General features: G+C 42.3%; 1 protein-coding gene across 4 annotated transcripts in view; it reads left to right on the forward strand.

The window, feature by feature from the left end:
* The first annotated feature begins 485 nt into the window (after positions 1–485).
* LOC127655747 (cyclin-dependent kinase 14) overlaps positions 486–19,073 on the forward strand; it is a 107,796-nt gene continuing 89,208 nt past the window's right edge. The window contains exons 1-2 of one of the 4 annotated variants that reach the window (XM_052143714.1): positions 486–597; positions 12,836–13,081. In XM_052143714.1, coding sequence (XP_051999674.1) covers positions 502–597; positions 12,836–13,081 — 342 coding nt within the window. In that variant the 5' untranslated portion in view covers positions 486–501. Of the gene's footprint in view, positions 598–11,720; positions 11,831–12,483; positions 12,596–12,835; positions 13,082–19,073 lie in introns of those variants that run through there. The other 3 variants (XM_052143716.1, XM_052143717.1, XM_052143715.1) reach the window with 3 other exon arrangements.

Here is a 19,073-nt window from a genome sequence, read left to right on the forward strand (position 1 = left end):
GATTAATGGCTACTTGTCAGGACAGAGTTTCACATTTCACTGAAGCTGTGCAGAGGAGTAAATCAATGGCTGAAATAGAGAGAAAGAGAGGGGGAGAGAGAGGGAGAGAGAGAGAGAGGGAGAGAGAGAGAGAGAGAGGGAGGGAGAGAGAGAGAGAGAGAACTCTATCCAGCACGCATGGGTGGCACGGCTGCTGCAGACGCCGCTTCTGCCCCTCGCTTCCTGAAACCACTCCGGATCAGACCATCTGTGCTTGCGGGGGTCGCCATTTACATCCCGTCCGTTTTCCCCAGGAGTCCGGGTCTTGAGGTGGCCACACGGCATGTCACATTGCATCTCTAGTTCAACCGGCGACCTCAAACACATGCGTGATGCACAGAAGCTGCGTCGCGGGCATGGGCGAGTTCTCACTCTGAAAGATCCCCCCCCATCATTCTCCATCCCCTTTGTATAGTCCAATCTTTGGGCTTCCAGCCTCTGAGTCTGCGAGAGATGTTGTGAATGCGATTCGCTGGCAGTGATTGGCTTGCATGCGTTTCATCTGCACGCAAGAGGCACACAGGTGATCTGTCTCCTGCACATAGTGACTGCAATAAGGTAAGCAACCCCCCAAACCACCCCCCCACCCCGCTCTTCCTGGCAGTGCATGCTCCTGATCAGCACAAATGCTCCCCAGATGCTCCCATCACATGCTTAACGGTGTGTGTGCATTTATAGGGGATAAACAGGTTTATGTTGCAGGAAATGCGTGCATGCAAACTCGCAAATGGAATGACATGGCTTGTGCATCGCCAGGTCCGTAACGGGCCGGCCCAAGTGAGAATCGTGGTGGTGCTCGAGACGGCACTTACACAGACAGGAAGACACGCTTCATGCATCTTGCATATAACATGCATTTTGGCAGTTTGTGCTGCGGGATGCTGTTTTTGCCACCTTCTCTGAGCAATTGAGTTGTGATGCGTGCCCCGGGGTGGTGGGGAAAGGGGGAGGAAGAAGTAGGCCATTCTCCCATCTGTATCAACACCTCACAGCATCCCGCCGCGGCGCAATCTCAGAGGCCCGTGTGAGATCTCCACCAACAGGTGGAAGGCGTGCTGTGAAAGATTAGACCTGTGTGAGGATAAGAAAGTGAACGGAACAAGCCCCGATATGTGTCCCTGTAGAGACGAGATTACCGTTGGCATGGTTCAACCTGGGCATTGGTACAAACATTACTTATAGAAGTAGCCGAGTGGCATTGACATCATGCTGTTAAAGCATACATTTACCTAACTTGGCATAACTGTGTCATTATGTTCCTTCCTTGGTGTTGATGCATATTCAGCCTGGATTATATAATGCTGGGATTAATACCTAGATAATATAACACGAGGTACAGTGATTCACATACAGGAGGAATAATGTACATCAAGAATCTTTTAATATATTATTATATAAACCATAATATCCACTTCGTCAACTCACTTGGCACACTAACAATTTCAGACACATTTGCCTCGCATCGTTTTTTAATTTCATTTATATCCCTGTAAGCAAACGGGGACAGATTGTATATTACGGGAAAACCCGCCACGGCAATAATCAGTTGCTCCTCCATTTTGTCTTCGGAACGAATGTTTGGTGGGAACCAAATTTACATGGTTGTGTTCTCTAGACTTCGCTAGAGCGGAGCACTTCTATATTCCAGTATGTTGCTGCCGAACCGCGTCAAAGCTCATTACCATAACGTTGCCCGCACTTGAACTTTCCTCTGACGCCCACACCGGCCAAGATGCCACCCACGGCCACGCCGCCTCTCGCCACTGCGAGACGCTGGCTGCCATAGAAAATGAATGACTTCCGGTCGATTTGACGCCCTCAACGCCTCTGGTGTGAACGCACCATAACAATCGCACCGAAAAAACAGACTTGGTGTGAACTGGCCTTAAGGAAGTATAAGGAAGCTGCTGGATAATGTAGCTTTATGTGGCCATGTAAATGCATAAGAAGCATTCTTCTGCAAATTCTCTGTAGTGCACCAGGAGAATTTCAGGGTATGACGTAAGAGGAAAGCCCCACTATTACAACGTAATGCCACCACAGGTTTGATGGAAAGTTAAAGGAATAGTTCGCCCAACAGTGATAATTCTCTCAACTTTATGCCGTCCCAAGCTCGGTTGACTTTCGTTCTTCCCTGGAATACAAACAAAGACATTTGAAGAATTAATGATACAATGCAAACATTGTCCAAAAAGTTTCAAGCGCCAAAAAGGATGTAAAGTCAGCATAAATGTAATCCTTGTGACTCGAATGGTCCTCTGAAGCGATACGATCAGATCACAATAGAAAGTCACGTGTGAAGTACTTTTGACCAGTGTGATTCGATTTGGTGTTTTGACGTAGTTTCTACTGAAACAGGAAGTGGGGGTGAAACATGTTGAACGACTCGTCCTTGTGGCAGGGCGGAGGGCGGGGCCGGGTAGTGATCCTACACACCCGTTCCCGTATTAGGCTAATCAAGCCTCCCGAGAGCGATAAATGTCGACTGCAGAGGATCGTGCGGGAGAGAGAGATCGTTAACGGACATGTCCGTCATATGTGTGTTTTTGTCTTTTGTTTAAGTTTGTCATTAAAACTATAATTTATATTATCAAGCCGGTTCTCGCCTCCTCCTTTCCATTGATCCCTTTACACTGGTGCCGAAACCCGGGAAGGAGGAGGGATACGGCGTAGTAGAGTTCTCGCCACTACCGTCCACCCCAATGGAGCAGCCGCGGCCATCTGCCGGGGGACGAGGAGCCCGCGAGGGGAGAAGGGGCTCCTAACCGGCCGCCTGGAGCGGTCAGGGCCGCTGCCAGGGGTGCAGGAGTCGCCTACCAGCCGCTGAAACGCGGCAGGGTTTGAGACCGCCGACCGTGATCGGGGAGGGGCTCGCTGCCGACCATCTCCCGGGCGGGGGAGACCCCTTCTGTTCCCCGAGAACGCGGTCTGCCTCAGATCCGGCCAGAGAGGCTTGGCTGTCGTCCGATAGAGGGTGGAGGAGTGGCCGAGGAACAAGCTACGGCGTATCGGAGAACTGGCGTGTAAGAGTTGTTTTTTTTCATCTCTCTCTCCTCTCTCTCTCTCACTGCCGCTCTGCGTTGGCCTTTTCCCTCTCTTTTAAATTTTACAGTGTTTTTTTGGGGGGTACTACACTGTTACAGGAAGTACCCCCTCAGTTTAATTATTTCTGTTTCCCTCCCCTTGTCCCCTCCCTCGTCCAGGTAGACGGGGATGACCTGCCAGCAGACAGGGCTTAGGGCACGCCCTCCCCCAGGGAAAGAGGGGGGGGGGGTGTACGTCATGCTGGGGGCACCCCAGCCTGAGAGAACGAGGGAGGAATGTGGCAATGTGGAGGCGGGGCCGGGTAGTGATCCTACACACCCGGTCCTGTATTAGGCCCTATCACAGTCCCGTTTTAAAAAAATAGCTCATGCTCATGTCAAAGTCACTTACCGGAGAAACTTGAAGGGGGTTCCCCTTTTTCACCTAATCACCAAATAAGTCGTGGTGGTGGCGGAGGACGAATCTCAGTTGCTTCAACCCGAGCATCTTATCACGTGGCTTGTTGAGCGTGACGTGCGTGCGTGTGGAGGCTTCACGCCATCCATAGCGACAACTCACCACACACCCCACCAAGAACGAACCACATTATAGTGGCCACATGGAGGTTACCCCATGTGACTCTACCCTCCCTAGCAACCGGGCCAATTTGGTTGCTTAGGAGACCTGACTGGAGTCACTCAGCATGCCCTGGGGTTCAAACTAGCGAACTAGCGAACTCCAGGGGTGGTAGCCAGCGTCTTTACCACTGAGCTACACAGGCCCCATAAAACTAGTATTTTAGTACTTTTAGTGACTCAAATTTAGACTAAATATTACTCTCAAGTTAAGCTGTGATTTTGTAATATCATTCAATACAACAGTCGCAATTTAAGGTTGCACATATTTGATTTGCCGTTATGTATTTGGTAGTACGTTCACCTGCATATGTTGTCTTTGTAGTGCTGGTGTCCTTAACTAGCATAACTAGCAAAACTTCCAGGGTCAACAAGCCTCAGCAGAAGGATCATGCTGGTTCACCAACTACACCATCACTAACCATTTTATGAAAGTTCCTGCTGGTCTTTTCATTAAGGTTGTGATTAGCTTTGTAATGCCATTGTTGTATGTTACACAACGTGTGCAGACTGTTGTGACGAGGTCACAGATAAAACCGAGGTCACATAACCTCGCACAGACCCAATCACCCTGAAAACGTTCATTAGTGCCCGGCTATTACATTAGATATGTGCATAATTAATTCCACAAGGGAGTAAAGATCTCAACATGTCACGGATACAAAGTTTTAATCACGCCTGTGTTTTCATTTGTTAGATATTTTATGTAAATCTACTCATTAGTCGACTGTTGTTGACCATGGCTTTGCTTTCCAGAGCAAACATCTACTACAATTATCAGTCTATCAAAAACAATTAGTGTAGCCGAGAGGCTCTCTTTACTTTATAAACTCATTCAAAGAATCTCAAGCTCTCAACATGTAGAAATTGACCATTATAATACACGTAAACGCTTTGGTTCCACCTACAACTACAGAGGCCAGTCCACGTCCATGCCGCATATCAACAAAAGTGAATTCATCAAAGCGATGCTCTGGGCATTTGCCAGCAGTTGTTCTGGTTCGATTCTAACTCGTTGTCCTTGTTTTTTAGCCATTTTCCCCTTCAAAAAATTGGGCGAATTTGGCCTGTGTAATAGATTACTTAAAACCATTTACAGTGGCAAGAAAAAGTATGTGAACCCTCTGGAATTAGATGGTATTCTACACTAATTGGTCATAAATTGTGATCTTCATTAAAGTCACACATATAGACAAACACAATGTGCTTCAGCCGACACACAAAACAATTATAATCTTTCATGTCTTGATTGAACACATCCCATTAAACATTAGAAGTGCTGTTGAAAAAGTAAGTGAACCCCATAGGCTGAAGACGTCAACAGAAGCTAATTAAAGTCTGGAGTTGGCAAGCCTGGCATCTAATTAATTAAATGAGATTGGAGGTGTGGGTTAGAGCTACTTTGACTTGTAATGTTTAAACTCAAAAAAATTTGTTTGCTATTCACAAGAAGCATCTTCTGACTCGTAAACAAGAGATCTCAGAAGACCTACGATCAAGAACTGTTGATTTGCATAAAGCTGGAAAGGGTTATAAAGTTATCTGGAAGAGTTTAGATATTCATCTGTCCACAGTTAGACAAACTGTCTATAAATGGAGATGATTTAGTACTATAGGTACTCTCACTAGAAGTGGCCGTTAGATATTCATCTGTCCACAGTTAGACAAACTGTCTATAATTGGAGATGATTTAGTACTATAGGTACTCTCTCTAGAAGTGGCCGTTAGATATTCATCTGTCCACAGTTAGACAAACTGTCTATAAATGGAGATGATTTAGTACTATAGGTACTCTCACTAGAAGTGGCCGTCCAGTCAAGATGACTTAAAGGAAACACCGCAGAATGATCAATGAGGTATAGAAGAACACTAGAGTGACAGATAAAGACTTGAAGGAATCATTGGAACTGGTAAACATCTATATTCACTATACGGAAAACATTAAACATAAACCTTAATTTGAACAATCCCGATATCGAATTTTAAAATCATGAAATCGAGCGCTGGTTGATCTTGTTAACAGGCCAAAAGAAAGCTTGAATATCCTGTTTCCCTCGGAAATATATCAGATAAATTAAATTGTCTTTACATTTGCATAATGAAGATTTTATGTACATTAGGAATATAGACTAGGTTTATAAAATTTGTGATGCACTGATACTGATATTGGTATATTGGGTAGACAGAGTGACATGACAAAAATCGTGTTAAAGTCTACAATGAGGAATTATTTGTGTAGGTTGTAAATACAGGCTAGTTTTAACATAAGGCTGATGTTTTTGAGGAACACGTCCTGAAGGGTTTTGTACTGAAGTGAGTTCTAATCCAAACTGGCAACGTCAGGGAAGACAGCCAATTTAGTCATTAATTCTGCACAACCTTTGTCTTCTTTTACTCCGTTCTAAACTTCCAATTTCTGTAAAATGGATGTGTTGCACTCACGTAAATCACAGGAGGAGAATTCACCAGCTTGTCAAGGCCAAAGTGGTACTTAGAAATGCTACTTTGAGTGAAAGGTTATTAAAGTTCTAGTTTTGTTTTAGTCAATGAACATGAATTCTACAGATGCTGGAATCATTATTCATGTTTTGTAATGGGTTTGTGGACTTTGTAACAGACTGTGAAGTGTATTCTTCCCTAAATCTAGCAAGCTTTTTTATATATGCAATTTTTTTTATTATTTAGTTTAAATTATAACATAATACTTTGTATGGGGCCTGGGTAACTCAGTGAGTGTTGACGCTGACTATCACCCCTGGAGTCGAGTGACTGAGTGAGTGAGTGAGTGAGTGACTGCAGCCAGGTCTCCATAGCAACCAAATTGTCCCGGTTGCTAGGGAGGGTAGAGTCACATGGGGTAACCTCCTCGTGGTCACTATAGTGTGGTTATAGTGGACACTTCGGCATGTGGACTCGTGTGGGCCGCGAATTAAACCACCAATCCTGCGATTAGTGGCCGACCCGCTCAACCACCTGAGCCACAGCCGCCCAGAAAAACCCAGAACTGAACTCCGAATCGATTCTGATTCTTTTAATAATTGATTTAGAATCATTTGAGTATGAATCGTGATGCGAAGGGTTAGCTTTGTAACCCTTCCCAACCAAATGCATTTACGATTTTTCTCCATTAACCAACATCTTACGGAGTTTTGTGTTCTTTGCTAGAGTCGCCTTCGCCTCTTTTGGCTTTGAATATCGAGAGGCTCATTTATGAGAAGGTCAGAGCTGTTTTCAGGAAATACAGTCAGATTATGTGCCAACAAAGGAACAATTCCTCTATTTTTCCTTAGTAAATTCTTATTATGCTCTGCTTTATATCCCAGTGGACCAGAACATTTTCATCATCAATCTACTGAAGTTCAAAGCAGATAATCTATCTCAACAAATCTGTCTTTATGCTCTCATACTCCCGAGTCGTGAAACTAGTCTAATTACATGGTCTTTAGGAACCTTATTGGCCAAATAAAAAGCTAATTTAAATAATGACACTATTCATGGTATTGCTTGATTTTACATCGCAAGCAAGAACATGGCAAACATGTCATGCATATCTGATATATCGCCGAGCCATATTTCAGACAATAACATGTTATGAAAGTATTGTTCTAGTGTGTTAGCCTAATGGATTCTTAAATATAAATGATTGCATCTCACCTCGAGATATTTGTGCTCTTTTGCTGGAGTCACTGTCATCCATTTCAGAGTAACAGTCCTGACAGCAGCTCTTTATAATGCATACGGCAAAACACAACTGCAACCCCTAAGATGACAAACAACATACACCGCCTCTCCAATGCATTACATTACAGCTCTATGTTTTTAAATAAATGTTTCATTTGTTTCTAGATGGAATTTAGATTTTCACCTTGGAGCTTAGTTACAGTGGTAAGAAAAATATGTGAACCTTTGGAATTATTTGCATTTATGTATACATTTGTCTTCAAATCTGGTTTGAGCTTCATCTAAGTTACAATTATGGAAAAACTCGATCTGTTTGAACTAATAACACACACATTATTGTGTTGTTCTTGTACATGTTGAATACATCATTCATATGGAGATGGTTTAGTACTATAGGTACTCTCTCTAGAAGTGGCTGTCAGATATTCATCTGTCCACAGTTAGACAAACTGTCTATAAATGGAGGTGATTTAGTTCTATAGGTACTCTCACTAGAAGTGGCCGTTAGATATTTATCTGTCCACAGTTAGACAAACTGTCTATAAATGGAGGTGATTTAGTTCTATAGGTACTCTCACTAGAAGTGGCCGTTAGATCTTCATCTGTCCACAGTTAGACAAACTGTCTATAAATGGAGATGATTTAGTACTATAGGTACTCTCACTAGAAGTGGCCGTTAGATCTTCATCTGTTCACAGTTAGACAAACTGTCTATAAATGGAGATGATTTAGTACTATAGGACTCTCTCTAGAAGTGGCCGTTAGATATTCATCTGTTCACAGTTAGACAAACTGTCTATAAATGGAGATGATTTAGTACTATAGGTACTCTCACTAGAAGTGGCCGTCCAGCCAATATGACTCAAAGGGAACACCGCAGAATGATCAATGAGGTATAGAAGCACACTAGAGTGACAGATAAAGACTTGAAGGAATCATTGGAGCTGGTTAACATCTTTGTTCATGAGTCTACTATACAGAAAACATTAAACCGTTATGGTGTCCATGGCAGGACATCACGATGGAAGCCACTGCTTTCCAACAAAAACATTCCTGCATGTCTGAAGTTTGCCAAAGACCACCTTGAGACTCCACAACACTACTGGGAAAATGTTTTGTAGACTGATGAAACTAAAGTAGAATTGTATTGGAAGAACCCACAGCACTACGTATGGTGTAAAAAGGGCACCTCATACCAACATGAAAACATCATCCCAACCGTGAAGTACGGTGGAGGGAGCATCGTGATTTTGGGCTGCTTTGCTGCTTTGGCACCTGGAACGCTTGCCATCATCGAGGTTAAAATGAATTCCCAAGTTTATGAAGATATCCTACTGGAATATGTCAGGGTGGCTGTGGACCAGCTGAAGCTCAGTAGAAGTTGTGTGATGCAGCAGGACAATTACTCTAAACTCTAAATACTCTAAAGAGTGATGGTGGTGTAGTGGCCAAAGCACATAACTGGTATTCAGAAGGTTGCTGGTTCGATTCCCACAGCCACCATTATTGTGTCCTTGAGTAAGACACTTAACTCCAGGTTGCTCCGGGGGGGATTGTCCCTGTAATAAGTGCACTGTAAGACACTTTGGATAAAAGCATCTGCCAAATGTATAAATGTCGAAGTAAATCCTCTAAAGAAAATGAACCTTTGGAGTGTCCCAGTCAGAGCCCAGACCTTAACCCAATAGATATGCTGTCCAATGACCTCAGAAGAGACACCAGATATCCTAAGAATATGTCTGAACTGAAGTTGTTCAAGGAAGAACGATCCAGAATTCCTTCTGAAGATTGTGCATGTCTAATCCGCATCTACCGGAAATGCTTGATTGAGGTTATTGCTGCCAGAGGAGGTTATAAAATCCAAGGGTTCCCTTACATTTCCACAGCACTGTGAATGTTTAATGGGGTGTGTTCAATAAAGACGTGAAAGATTATAAAGGTTTGTGTGTTGTTATTTAAGCACATTGTGTTTATACGTGTGACTTTGATTAAGATGAGATCACAATTAATGAGCAATTAATGCAGAAAACAGCTAATTCCAAAGGGTTCACATACTTTTTCTTTGCACTGTATATTTCCAGCATGGCATGAAGTGTCCTTAAAGTATTGTCACAATGTGAAAATGGTCCTTAATGGTAGATTTCAGAACTAATACAAGACAAAGAAAGAACAAACTTTTGTTAATCGTAAAAATATGGGCGAATACTTTCAGATGATTTGTCCTGACTGATACATCATCCCGTCTCTACTATGAAGTATACCCGGGCCCAGTTGAAATTTGAGTAAAGGTGTAAGAAGAAAGGCTGCTAACGAATGGGTGCCTGCGTTCGTTTACAGATCTTGAATCCTTTCTAGTCTCCCGTTCAGCTGCAGAATAGCCCATCAGGCGTGTTGTGCCCCTGACAGAGGCGTCTGACACATGAAAGACTTCCACGTGCGAGGAGGTTCACAGCAGATGGGCGCGTTTCTTTCAAAGCACTCGTGATCCATTTGTGATTGTGTAATGCTGCCGCATTGACGTGCGCTCCAAATAAAGCCGTGATGCGGAGCTCTCTGTCCTATAATGATGCTGCATTAGTCCTGAGATCATTCAAAACAAACATCTCCAACCACATTATCTTTTGAATGTTTAGTTAAAGGTGCATTATGTACATGATGATTCGGTTCACGTGAAGACAGTGTAACAAATAAGCACTGCGCTGTACAGGAAGTTGCTTTCAGAGTTTAATGGAATACTTAGTGGTTTCCATTAAGCATGCTGAAATCCCACATACAGCCTGCAGTCGTCATTGTGCCGAGGATGCTGCATAAATCACTCCGTGTGCATGATAGCGGTGTAAATTAGAAGATAAACGTTATCTCTGTCTAGGGACGCTGCTAATAATTTTATCCTGCTGCCTTTTGTTTACAGTGCTGTGTAAGTATTTGCCCCTTCCTGATGTCTTCTGTTTTTGTTTGTTTCCTACTAAATTGTTTTAGACCTTCAAACGAGATATAACATAAAACAAAGGCACCCTGATAAACACAAAATACAGTTTTCAAATGTGTGTATATATATATTATATATATATATTTTTGTAAGGGGGTTAAGATGGGCAAGGAGAAGGTGAGAACCGGCTTGTCAATACAAATAATATTTAATTAAACTCAAAACTAAAAGCTCAAACATAAACACACACGACGGACATGCCCGTAATTCTCTCTCTCTCGAACCGCCTTTATCCCTCGCGCGCCCCATCAGGCCGATTGGGGACCGGGCGTGCGACATTCTAGCCCGGCCCCGCCCCCCTCCGCTCCACACTCCTCCCGGCGTTACTTCAGGCCGGGGTGCCACCGGCATGACATACACCCCCCCCCCCTCTTTCCCTGGGGAGGGGCGTGCTTTGTGCCCCGTCAGGTCATCCCCGCCTTCCTCATCCTGGGAGGAGACAGGAGGGGAAAAACAACAACAAAAAAAAAATTGCCGAGGGAAAAGGCCAACACGGTGCGACAGAGAGAGAGAGAGAGGAGAGAGAGAAAAAGCTCACTCACCGTTCCTCTATAGTCAAACCTCCGACCCCCAGCGGACAGAACGCCCCTCCGCTTTTCTGGCGGCATGTGGGGACACTCCTCCGCCCCTGGCAGCGGCCCTACCACTCCAGGCGGTCAGGGAGTTACTTCCCTCCTTCCCTCGCCGACGGCGGTCTTCACTCGACCCCTCCACGTTTCTGGGGGACGGCAGGGCTCTCCTCCCCCCCTGGCAGCGGCTCCAGGAGGTCGGGGATCCAGTCCCTACTCGCCCCGCGGACGGCGGCCGTTCCCCGCATCCGGGCGGGGAACATCTGCCGGGTTTCTGTCACCCGGCAGATGGCAGCGGCGCTCCCCAGGGTGGACGGCAGTGCCGAGGACTCCACATGCGCTACGTCTCCATGGTAACGCGCTCAACAAGTCACGTGATAAGATGCGCGGATTGACGTCTAGGACAAGGAGGCAATTGAGGATCGTCCCCCGCCACCCGTCACATTGAGGTTTGGGAATCAATGGGGATTTTCATGACATTCAGTTTCATTAATGATTTTGGAACACGTCATTTGTTATATAATAAACCTCTCATCATGCAGTCGTGCTTTAATGGACATTGCACTGGGAGTTTTACATGACAAGTCTCATGATGGAAACGATGTTGACGTGCATTTGTGAGGACATGAACAACTGAGATTGATTGAGACTCAAGTAGAGCTCATTGTGCCACGCATTCTTAGAACAATAGGCACGCGGGTGACAGCTGCTCTCGGGACCGGCACTGCACATTCACATCTTATTCAGGATTGACAGCGGAGGGGGCGGAGTCTGTCTGAGGCTTAGAGAAAAGGAATGGCGTGGGACAAAACATAATAAAAGCTGCATGCTGACGTTTCAACCAGAACTGATTGGACCCAGAAAAGTGACAGGGCGAGTCGCGATCCGTTCAGGTTGGTTTCCCAGGACGACGAGGATCCTGTTTTTGCTCCTTTTTAAAAAGGTCACATACATGTTTATGTGCAGAGAAATTCTGGCCTGTCAATGTCTGAATGAAAATGGTGTTGAATGTCATTGTGCTTTGAGCGTCACGGTTACTTCAGGTGTCAGACGCCAGAGAATGCTTGAAAAATGTTCTCAGTTCTCATCAAATTTTTTCACTTGCATTTTAAGGACTTGCTGAGCTAAGATATTTATTCTATTGTACTTCAAATGTGTTCTGATGAAGAACGAAAGTCGTGCACATCAGGGACGGCATGAGGTTGAGTAAATGATGACAGAATGTTCATATTTAGGTGAACTGGCTCTTTAACTATCGCCTTCAAGTTTGGTTCACTTTGCATCTGATTCTGACCAAGAACCGCCTACTTGGACAAGAAGAGGATGTCTACCGTATAGCAACACCATAGCAACCACCAAAACATTCTAGCGTTGCTATGGCGTGCTTTGTGTGGGTAACCAGCCACGGATGTTTTCTGGCTAACCTGCCAAAGGCTGTCCTGAGACCTGTAGAGAAACCCGGCCGGTGTAATGCACCCGCCTCTGCTCATTGTATATGTGTGTAGTTAGAAAGGCGGTTTCTAAGGGGTGTTCTGTTGGAGTCTCGCTCGACTCAGAAAACCCCGTGAATATTTAATGTCAGGTGGCTGCGGATAACACGACACGCTCGCCTGGCCCTTTTGTGCTGCGTGACATTCCCTGCGGCGATGGAGTGGCCGGTATGCACGCTCTGTTTCTATTAATGCTTCTGTGTGTGTGTGTGTGTGTATGATAATGTGATTCTGAAAACACACTTCATTGAAGATACTCTGTTCTCAAACTATTATAATATCATATGCAATATAAGTTTTAAGGACACTTTGAGATTTTTACTTTCATTGTTTCTCGAGTGCATTTATCCTCTTGGTTATTTTTTTATAGTAATTTTAAACTGTATTTTCTTTGTATTGTTTATTCAGATATGTGTCACGAAGATGTCCACTCGCGGCTGTCAGGGATCAGACGCGCTCATCAAGACGTTAGACACCATCCCTGAAGACAAGAAAGTGCGAGTGCAGCGGACGCAGAGCGGCTTCGATCCCTTCGAGAAACCCGCCAGCCAGGTGAAGCGCGTTCACTCGGAGAATAACGCCTGCATCAGCTCCAAAACCTCCTCCACTGGGAAAGAGTCTCCCAAACTCAGACGCCACTCCAGTCCCAGTTCTGTGAGTCACTGTCTGTGTGTGTGTGTGTGTGTGTGTCTCTCTGTGTGTGTGTGTGTGTGTGTGTGTGTGTGTGTGTCTCTCTCTGTGTGTGTGTGTGTGTGTGTGTCTCTCTGTGTGTGTGTGTGTGTGTGTGTGTGTGTGTGTGTGTGTGTGTGTGTGTGTCTCTGTGTATGTGTGAGTGTGTGTGTCTGTCTGTCTGTCTGTATATGTGTGTGTGTGTGTGTGTTTGTCTGTCTGTCTGTCTGTATGATGTGTGTGTGTGTGTGTGTGTGTGTCTGTGTGTTTGCATGGATTGTGTGTGTGTGTGTGTGTGTGTGTGTGTGTGTGTTGGCATGGAATGTGTGTGTGTCTGTGTCTGTGTGTGTGTGTGTGTGTGTGTGTGTGTGTGTGTGTGTGTGTGTATGTACGCTTCAAAACCCTTGGAGCCTTTGCAAGTCATAATCCGTCCCTAGCAGGATCTGAAGTATTTTTGCATCCTCAAAACGTAGCGGGAGCGTTCCTTAATTATACAGAGCCTCCTAAAGACCGAACGAGTCCATTTTGAAAATATGTAGTTTTGTACGTTAGACCTGAGGGGAAAGATGAAGGGGGACGGCTGGAAGGAAGTACATGGCGAACCCATTATGAACCCACAAATGAAAAATGGATGAGCGTTCGGCCCCAAAGAGAACTGGAGAGAGAGAGCGTGTGACCTCTTTCCCATAATACCCTTCTCATAGAGCTTATTCAGGGTTTCCACTCAAACCTGTTCTCTCACACACCTCAATCACCCCATCACGATAATAACCCCCCCGTGAGGGTAACATTAGCCCGTTCTAATACCAGCCGCTGGAATGGAGAGTACTCGGATGTGTTTACTCAAAGCGAGTCATGATCCGGGCGTGTGGCGGCCGCTGGTCACTAGGAGACAGCTGGTGTCTGGTGTTGATGACAGCACTGACAGCACACATGTATTCAATGAGAAGTGCTATTATAATATATCTTAACGTTCTCATACTCCAGTCGGGACATCTGAAGGGGTTTTGAAAGATGTCCTGTTTCAGTGGCACACCCAAAATTAATGGCTTATAACTCGACAAAAAAAATGGTGTTTGGCGTCATTGTAAAGATAAATTTTTTTGATACATTTATGATACATTTATTAGACTCTCAGCCTAAGAAAGTGCTGAAAATTCACCCCCAAAAAAAGAAATGTTTTATTGTTTACATAGACACCTGACAATTATGTTGGTGTCGCTTATGTGCCACGTTTTTGCTTATAACTTCATGAAACATAAAAGGAATATTAAGTGTCACATATGATTATTTAGAGTCTGTGATTATCTTTCAAACGAGTCCACACACAAGATAATCAGATGTATAGATCATTAGATAATCCACATGAAGCACAATGTTACATATGACCACCAGGAGATGGCGCCAAATACACGACACAGACTCAATGATGACTCAAATGACACAGAATGAAACTCATTCTGTGAAATCTCATGAGTAAAATCATGTCTGCATGCTATGCAAACCTTTAGTCATTGTTGTGTTTGCATGTGTAATTAGTTCTTATGTACAATTATTATCTTTTATTTGTTTGGAGATGTTTTTGGACACTATGATCAATTATATTTGTAATGTTGGAACTTTTGATTGCTTTGGCGAGTTTTTTGTCGAGTTATAAGCCTTTAATTTTGGGTATGCCACTGAAACAGGAAAACAGCTACAAGGGTAAAGGGTTAAACTAGATTGCGGGAAATACCATGCACAAAAGTAGCGCAACTGTTTAGGGAATTCACCCCTAACCGTGTTAAACAAAAGCAACGTGTTTCTGCGCGCGGCTTCAATGCTAAGAGATAATTGCTCGCCTAAAGAATTAAAATTGTCATCATTTACTCGCCTTCAAGACATTCACGAATCCGTGAAACACAAGCACGAAGGATCAGAGGATCCGAAAAGCACGATTAAAATCGACAATACACTCAAAAATAATATTTTCGTCTATTTTTGTTTTACGCGTTTAAATGAAATAAATTATTATTTAAGTAGTGTTTAACACAATTAAATGAATAAAACTTAAAATAAATATTAAGGTTTACGCATTTTAAAATTCAGTCAAATTAAATTAATAAAACAGAAAAACAAATTTCAGTTTTTTTTATTTTATTAGTTTTTTAAGATTACTCGGTTCAATTTGATGTCATTCATTTTTATGAAACTGAAAAGCGTAAAACCGTATAAGGAGAATAATATGGACAAGATTTGACGTCATTGGTTCTTTCTTGTCACCGCGGCTAATTTGTATGTGTGAAATGAACAAGATTTGAGAACGGGGCGGTCTTCCGCACCTCAGAGGGGGTGTGTCCCACACTCCGAGAGCTACTGCTATTGGACAATCTGTAAAGCTTGTTGAGTGAGTGACGGGGACCAAGAATGGGTTTTTCTCAGACACTGTGGTCGAAATATCTCCAACGCTAGCAGCCACATTAGAAACAGAGGCGATGATGTCATTGAGCGTTACAGAACAAAGGAAATCCACTGAGAGCGTCTGGGATGGTTTGAGTCTCAAAAGTCTTGCTCGTTAATATCTCACGGCTCACGCTCCTGTAACCTTCAGTGCTAATCATGCTAATGTCCTCAAAGTCTTTACCTTCATCTGGGAGTTTGCGTGGGCTGAAGGTCATTTTGAACTCTTTTGATGTCATTATTTAAGCCGTTTGGATGCAGTTTGTGTCGTCGCAATTCTATGCAGGACTGAATGTGACAAATAAATAACTAAATAAATATATTTACAAAGGAAAAATTTTATAAATATATTTGCAAAGAAAAAATTTAATAAATATATTTGCAAAGAAAAAATTTAATAAATATATTTGCAAAGAAGAAAATAAATAAATAAATACTTGCAAATAAATAAATATATCTGCAAAGAAGAAAATAAATAAATAAATAAATAAATAAATATATTTGCAAAAAAAATACATACATAAATAAATATATTTGCAAAGAAAAAATACATAAATAAATAAATATATTTGCAAAGAATTTTTTTTATAAATAAATATATTTGCAAAGAAGAAAATAAATAAATAAATAAATATATTTGCAAATAAATAAATAAGTAAATAAAAATAGAAAAAATGCATGTTTAAATCTCACATAAATTAGTATTTATGCATTTAATTAATTATGGATTTTTGTATTTATTTATTTCCAGATTTATTTCTCATCACCTTATGGACAAAACATAAATAAGAAATACAGAAATGTGGCAGTAAATAAATATGAAATTAAAAAAATATTAAGTAAACAAATATATAAATAAATGTGGAAATAGATATATGTATACATAAATAAGTCAAATAAATAAATGTGGAAATATAATTAAAAACTTATTTATATCTGATTTAAACAATATTTATTTTATTACTAAATTCACTTTTTTTTTTTTTTTAAACAAATATATATATTTTTTATTTATTAAAAAAAAATTATATTGTCACATTTGGTCCTCCATATAAAACCAGACATAACAACCCATTGTGCACAGTGAATGACAAAAATAATTAAATAAATAAATCGATAAAATACGTTGACTGAGATACATTGACAAAAATCGGATTTCAAACCACCTACGAACATTTTTGAGTCAGATAAGCCAAAACTGTACATGCTTCCTCTGAGCAAAATTACGAATCTCACAAAAACATGTTTTGGTTACATTTTAACACACTAATGAGTAAAATAATGAGTCAAAATTAAGATGTTGTTAATTCCAGTTTTAGGTATTACACAAAAAATGTAAATTTGCATAATGTAAACAGTATTGATGTTATGTACTGCTGAAACAGCTGCACGCTACATTGTAAATCACTCGCATATGCAACCAAATATTGCATTATGTGACTAAAATAAGTCTGTTATTATCCATTGGCTGTTAAATGTTCAGATTTCACTCGCCAGTGATTGAGTTGTGTAGTGGTGAAGAAGCGCTGCTTCCTTCACTAATATAAAGATAGTGATTAAAAGCTGGTCAGCAAATATTTGTACACGTAAGTCAATACACATTATGTGAGGAACGTTGTGAGTGTGTCCAAATATGTGATCTATACACTTGACTTGATTTACAGTCAGATTGTGATCAAAAAGTACAAAATAATCGTTAATTTTAATCGTGCATTTCACTGATCAGGGAAAAACCACCATGCCGGTTCTCTTAAAGAGACAGTACCATATTAGCGCTAGTTATACATATCAATGTCAACACTTGCAAATCGTGCAAGTCCATATAAACAAACGTGTAAAAGTAGTAAGTGTAATAAATGTGTATAGTACATATAAATAATAAAGTGACAAAGTTATAGTATCAGTTCAATTATTATTTTTAGAATACAAATATTACATTATTATTATTATGTGGAATTCTATTTTCATTATTAGGTTCCAACCTTGTGAATTTTTTATTTTTATTTATGAATCACATTTTTAAACTTTGACAACACTTTGTGTCGTTACTATAAATGGAATTTCATATAAATTGCTAAAATGTGAAATTTGTACTTAAAAAAAAAAAAAGAAGCTAAAATGTAGCCAGGTCTCCTTAGCAACCAAATTGGCCCGGTTGCTAGGGAGGGTAGAGTCACATGGGGTAACCAAATTGGCCCGGTTGCTAGGGAGGGTAGAGTCACATGGGGTAACCAAATTGGCCCGGTTGCTAGGGAGGGTAGAGTCACATAGGGTAACCAGATTGTCCCAGTTGCTAGGGAGGGTTGAGTCACATGGGTTAACCACATTGGCCTGGTTGCTATGGAGGGTAGAGTCACATGGGGTAACCAAATTGGGCCAGTTGCTAGGGAGGGTAGAGTCACATGGGGTAACCAAATTGGCCCAGTTGCTAGGGAGGGTAGAGTCACATGGGGTAACCACATTGGCCCGGTTGCTAGGGAGGGTTGAGTCACATGGGGTAACCAAATTGGGCCAGTTGCTAGGGAGGGTAGAGTCACATGGGGTAACCAAATTGGCCCGGTTGCTAGGGAGGGTAGAGTCACATGGGGTAACCAAATTGGGCCAGTTGCTAGGGAGGGTAGAGTCACATGGGGTAACCAAATTGGCCCGGTTGCTAGGGAGGGTAGAGTCACATGGGGTAACCAAATTGTCCCGGTTGCTAGGGAGGGTAGAGTCACATGGGGTAACCTCCTCGTGGTCACTATAATGTGGTTCTCGCTCTTGGTGGGGCGTGTGCTGAGATGTGCGCGGATGCCGCGGAGAATAGCGTGAAGCCTCCATACACGCTACGTCTCCACGGTAACGCGCTCAACAAGTCACGTGATAAGATGCGCAGATTGACGTCTCAGACGAGGAGGCAACTGAGATTCATCACTATGCCACCACGAGGCCTTACAGCGCATTGGGAATTGGGCGTTCCCAAATTGGGGAGAAAAGTGGAAAAGAACGGTATGTTAGAATAATATAATGAACATATCTTGGTCTTGGTCTGTAGTCTTACCTTCTTTTGCTCAGAAATCCTGCAGTGCACATTTCCTGTTGTACAGGAAGCAATTCATCACCTGCAGTAAAGACAGCAGCGGGTCGTTAATAATGGCGACAGACTGCTTTATGTAGGTTACAGCAGGATGAAGTCATCAGTGTATTATTCCTGGTGCTGACACACAATAACTGACCCATAAGCCTGGTGACCACACATCTGGTGCAACACATGTTTGCAGGGCGACCTGAGTGACATCACTGGAGATTAAATGCATTTTACGGATCATTTTATGCATGAAAAAGAAAAACAGCCAATGAGCAATCTGCACTGATACAGAACTGCTGCTGGTTTACCACGCTTTGCCACATCTGCATTTTGCCATCTCTGAGTAGAGTTGGCATTAAACTAGAGATTTAACAGGGTTCCTCTCATCATGGGAAACATGCAATTTCCAGTCATGGAAAATTAGAAAAATACCTAAATGTCCTGGTAAATAATTAATTGTCTGGGAAAATA

Source organism: Xyrauchen texanus, chromosome 15, assembly GCF_025860055.1.
Source record: "Xyrauchen texanus isolate HMW12.3.18 chromosome 15, RBS_HiC_50CHRs, whole genome shotgun sequence".
NCBI lineage: Eukaryota > Metazoa > Chordata > Actinopteri > Cypriniformes > Catostomidae > Xyrauchen > Xyrauchen texanus.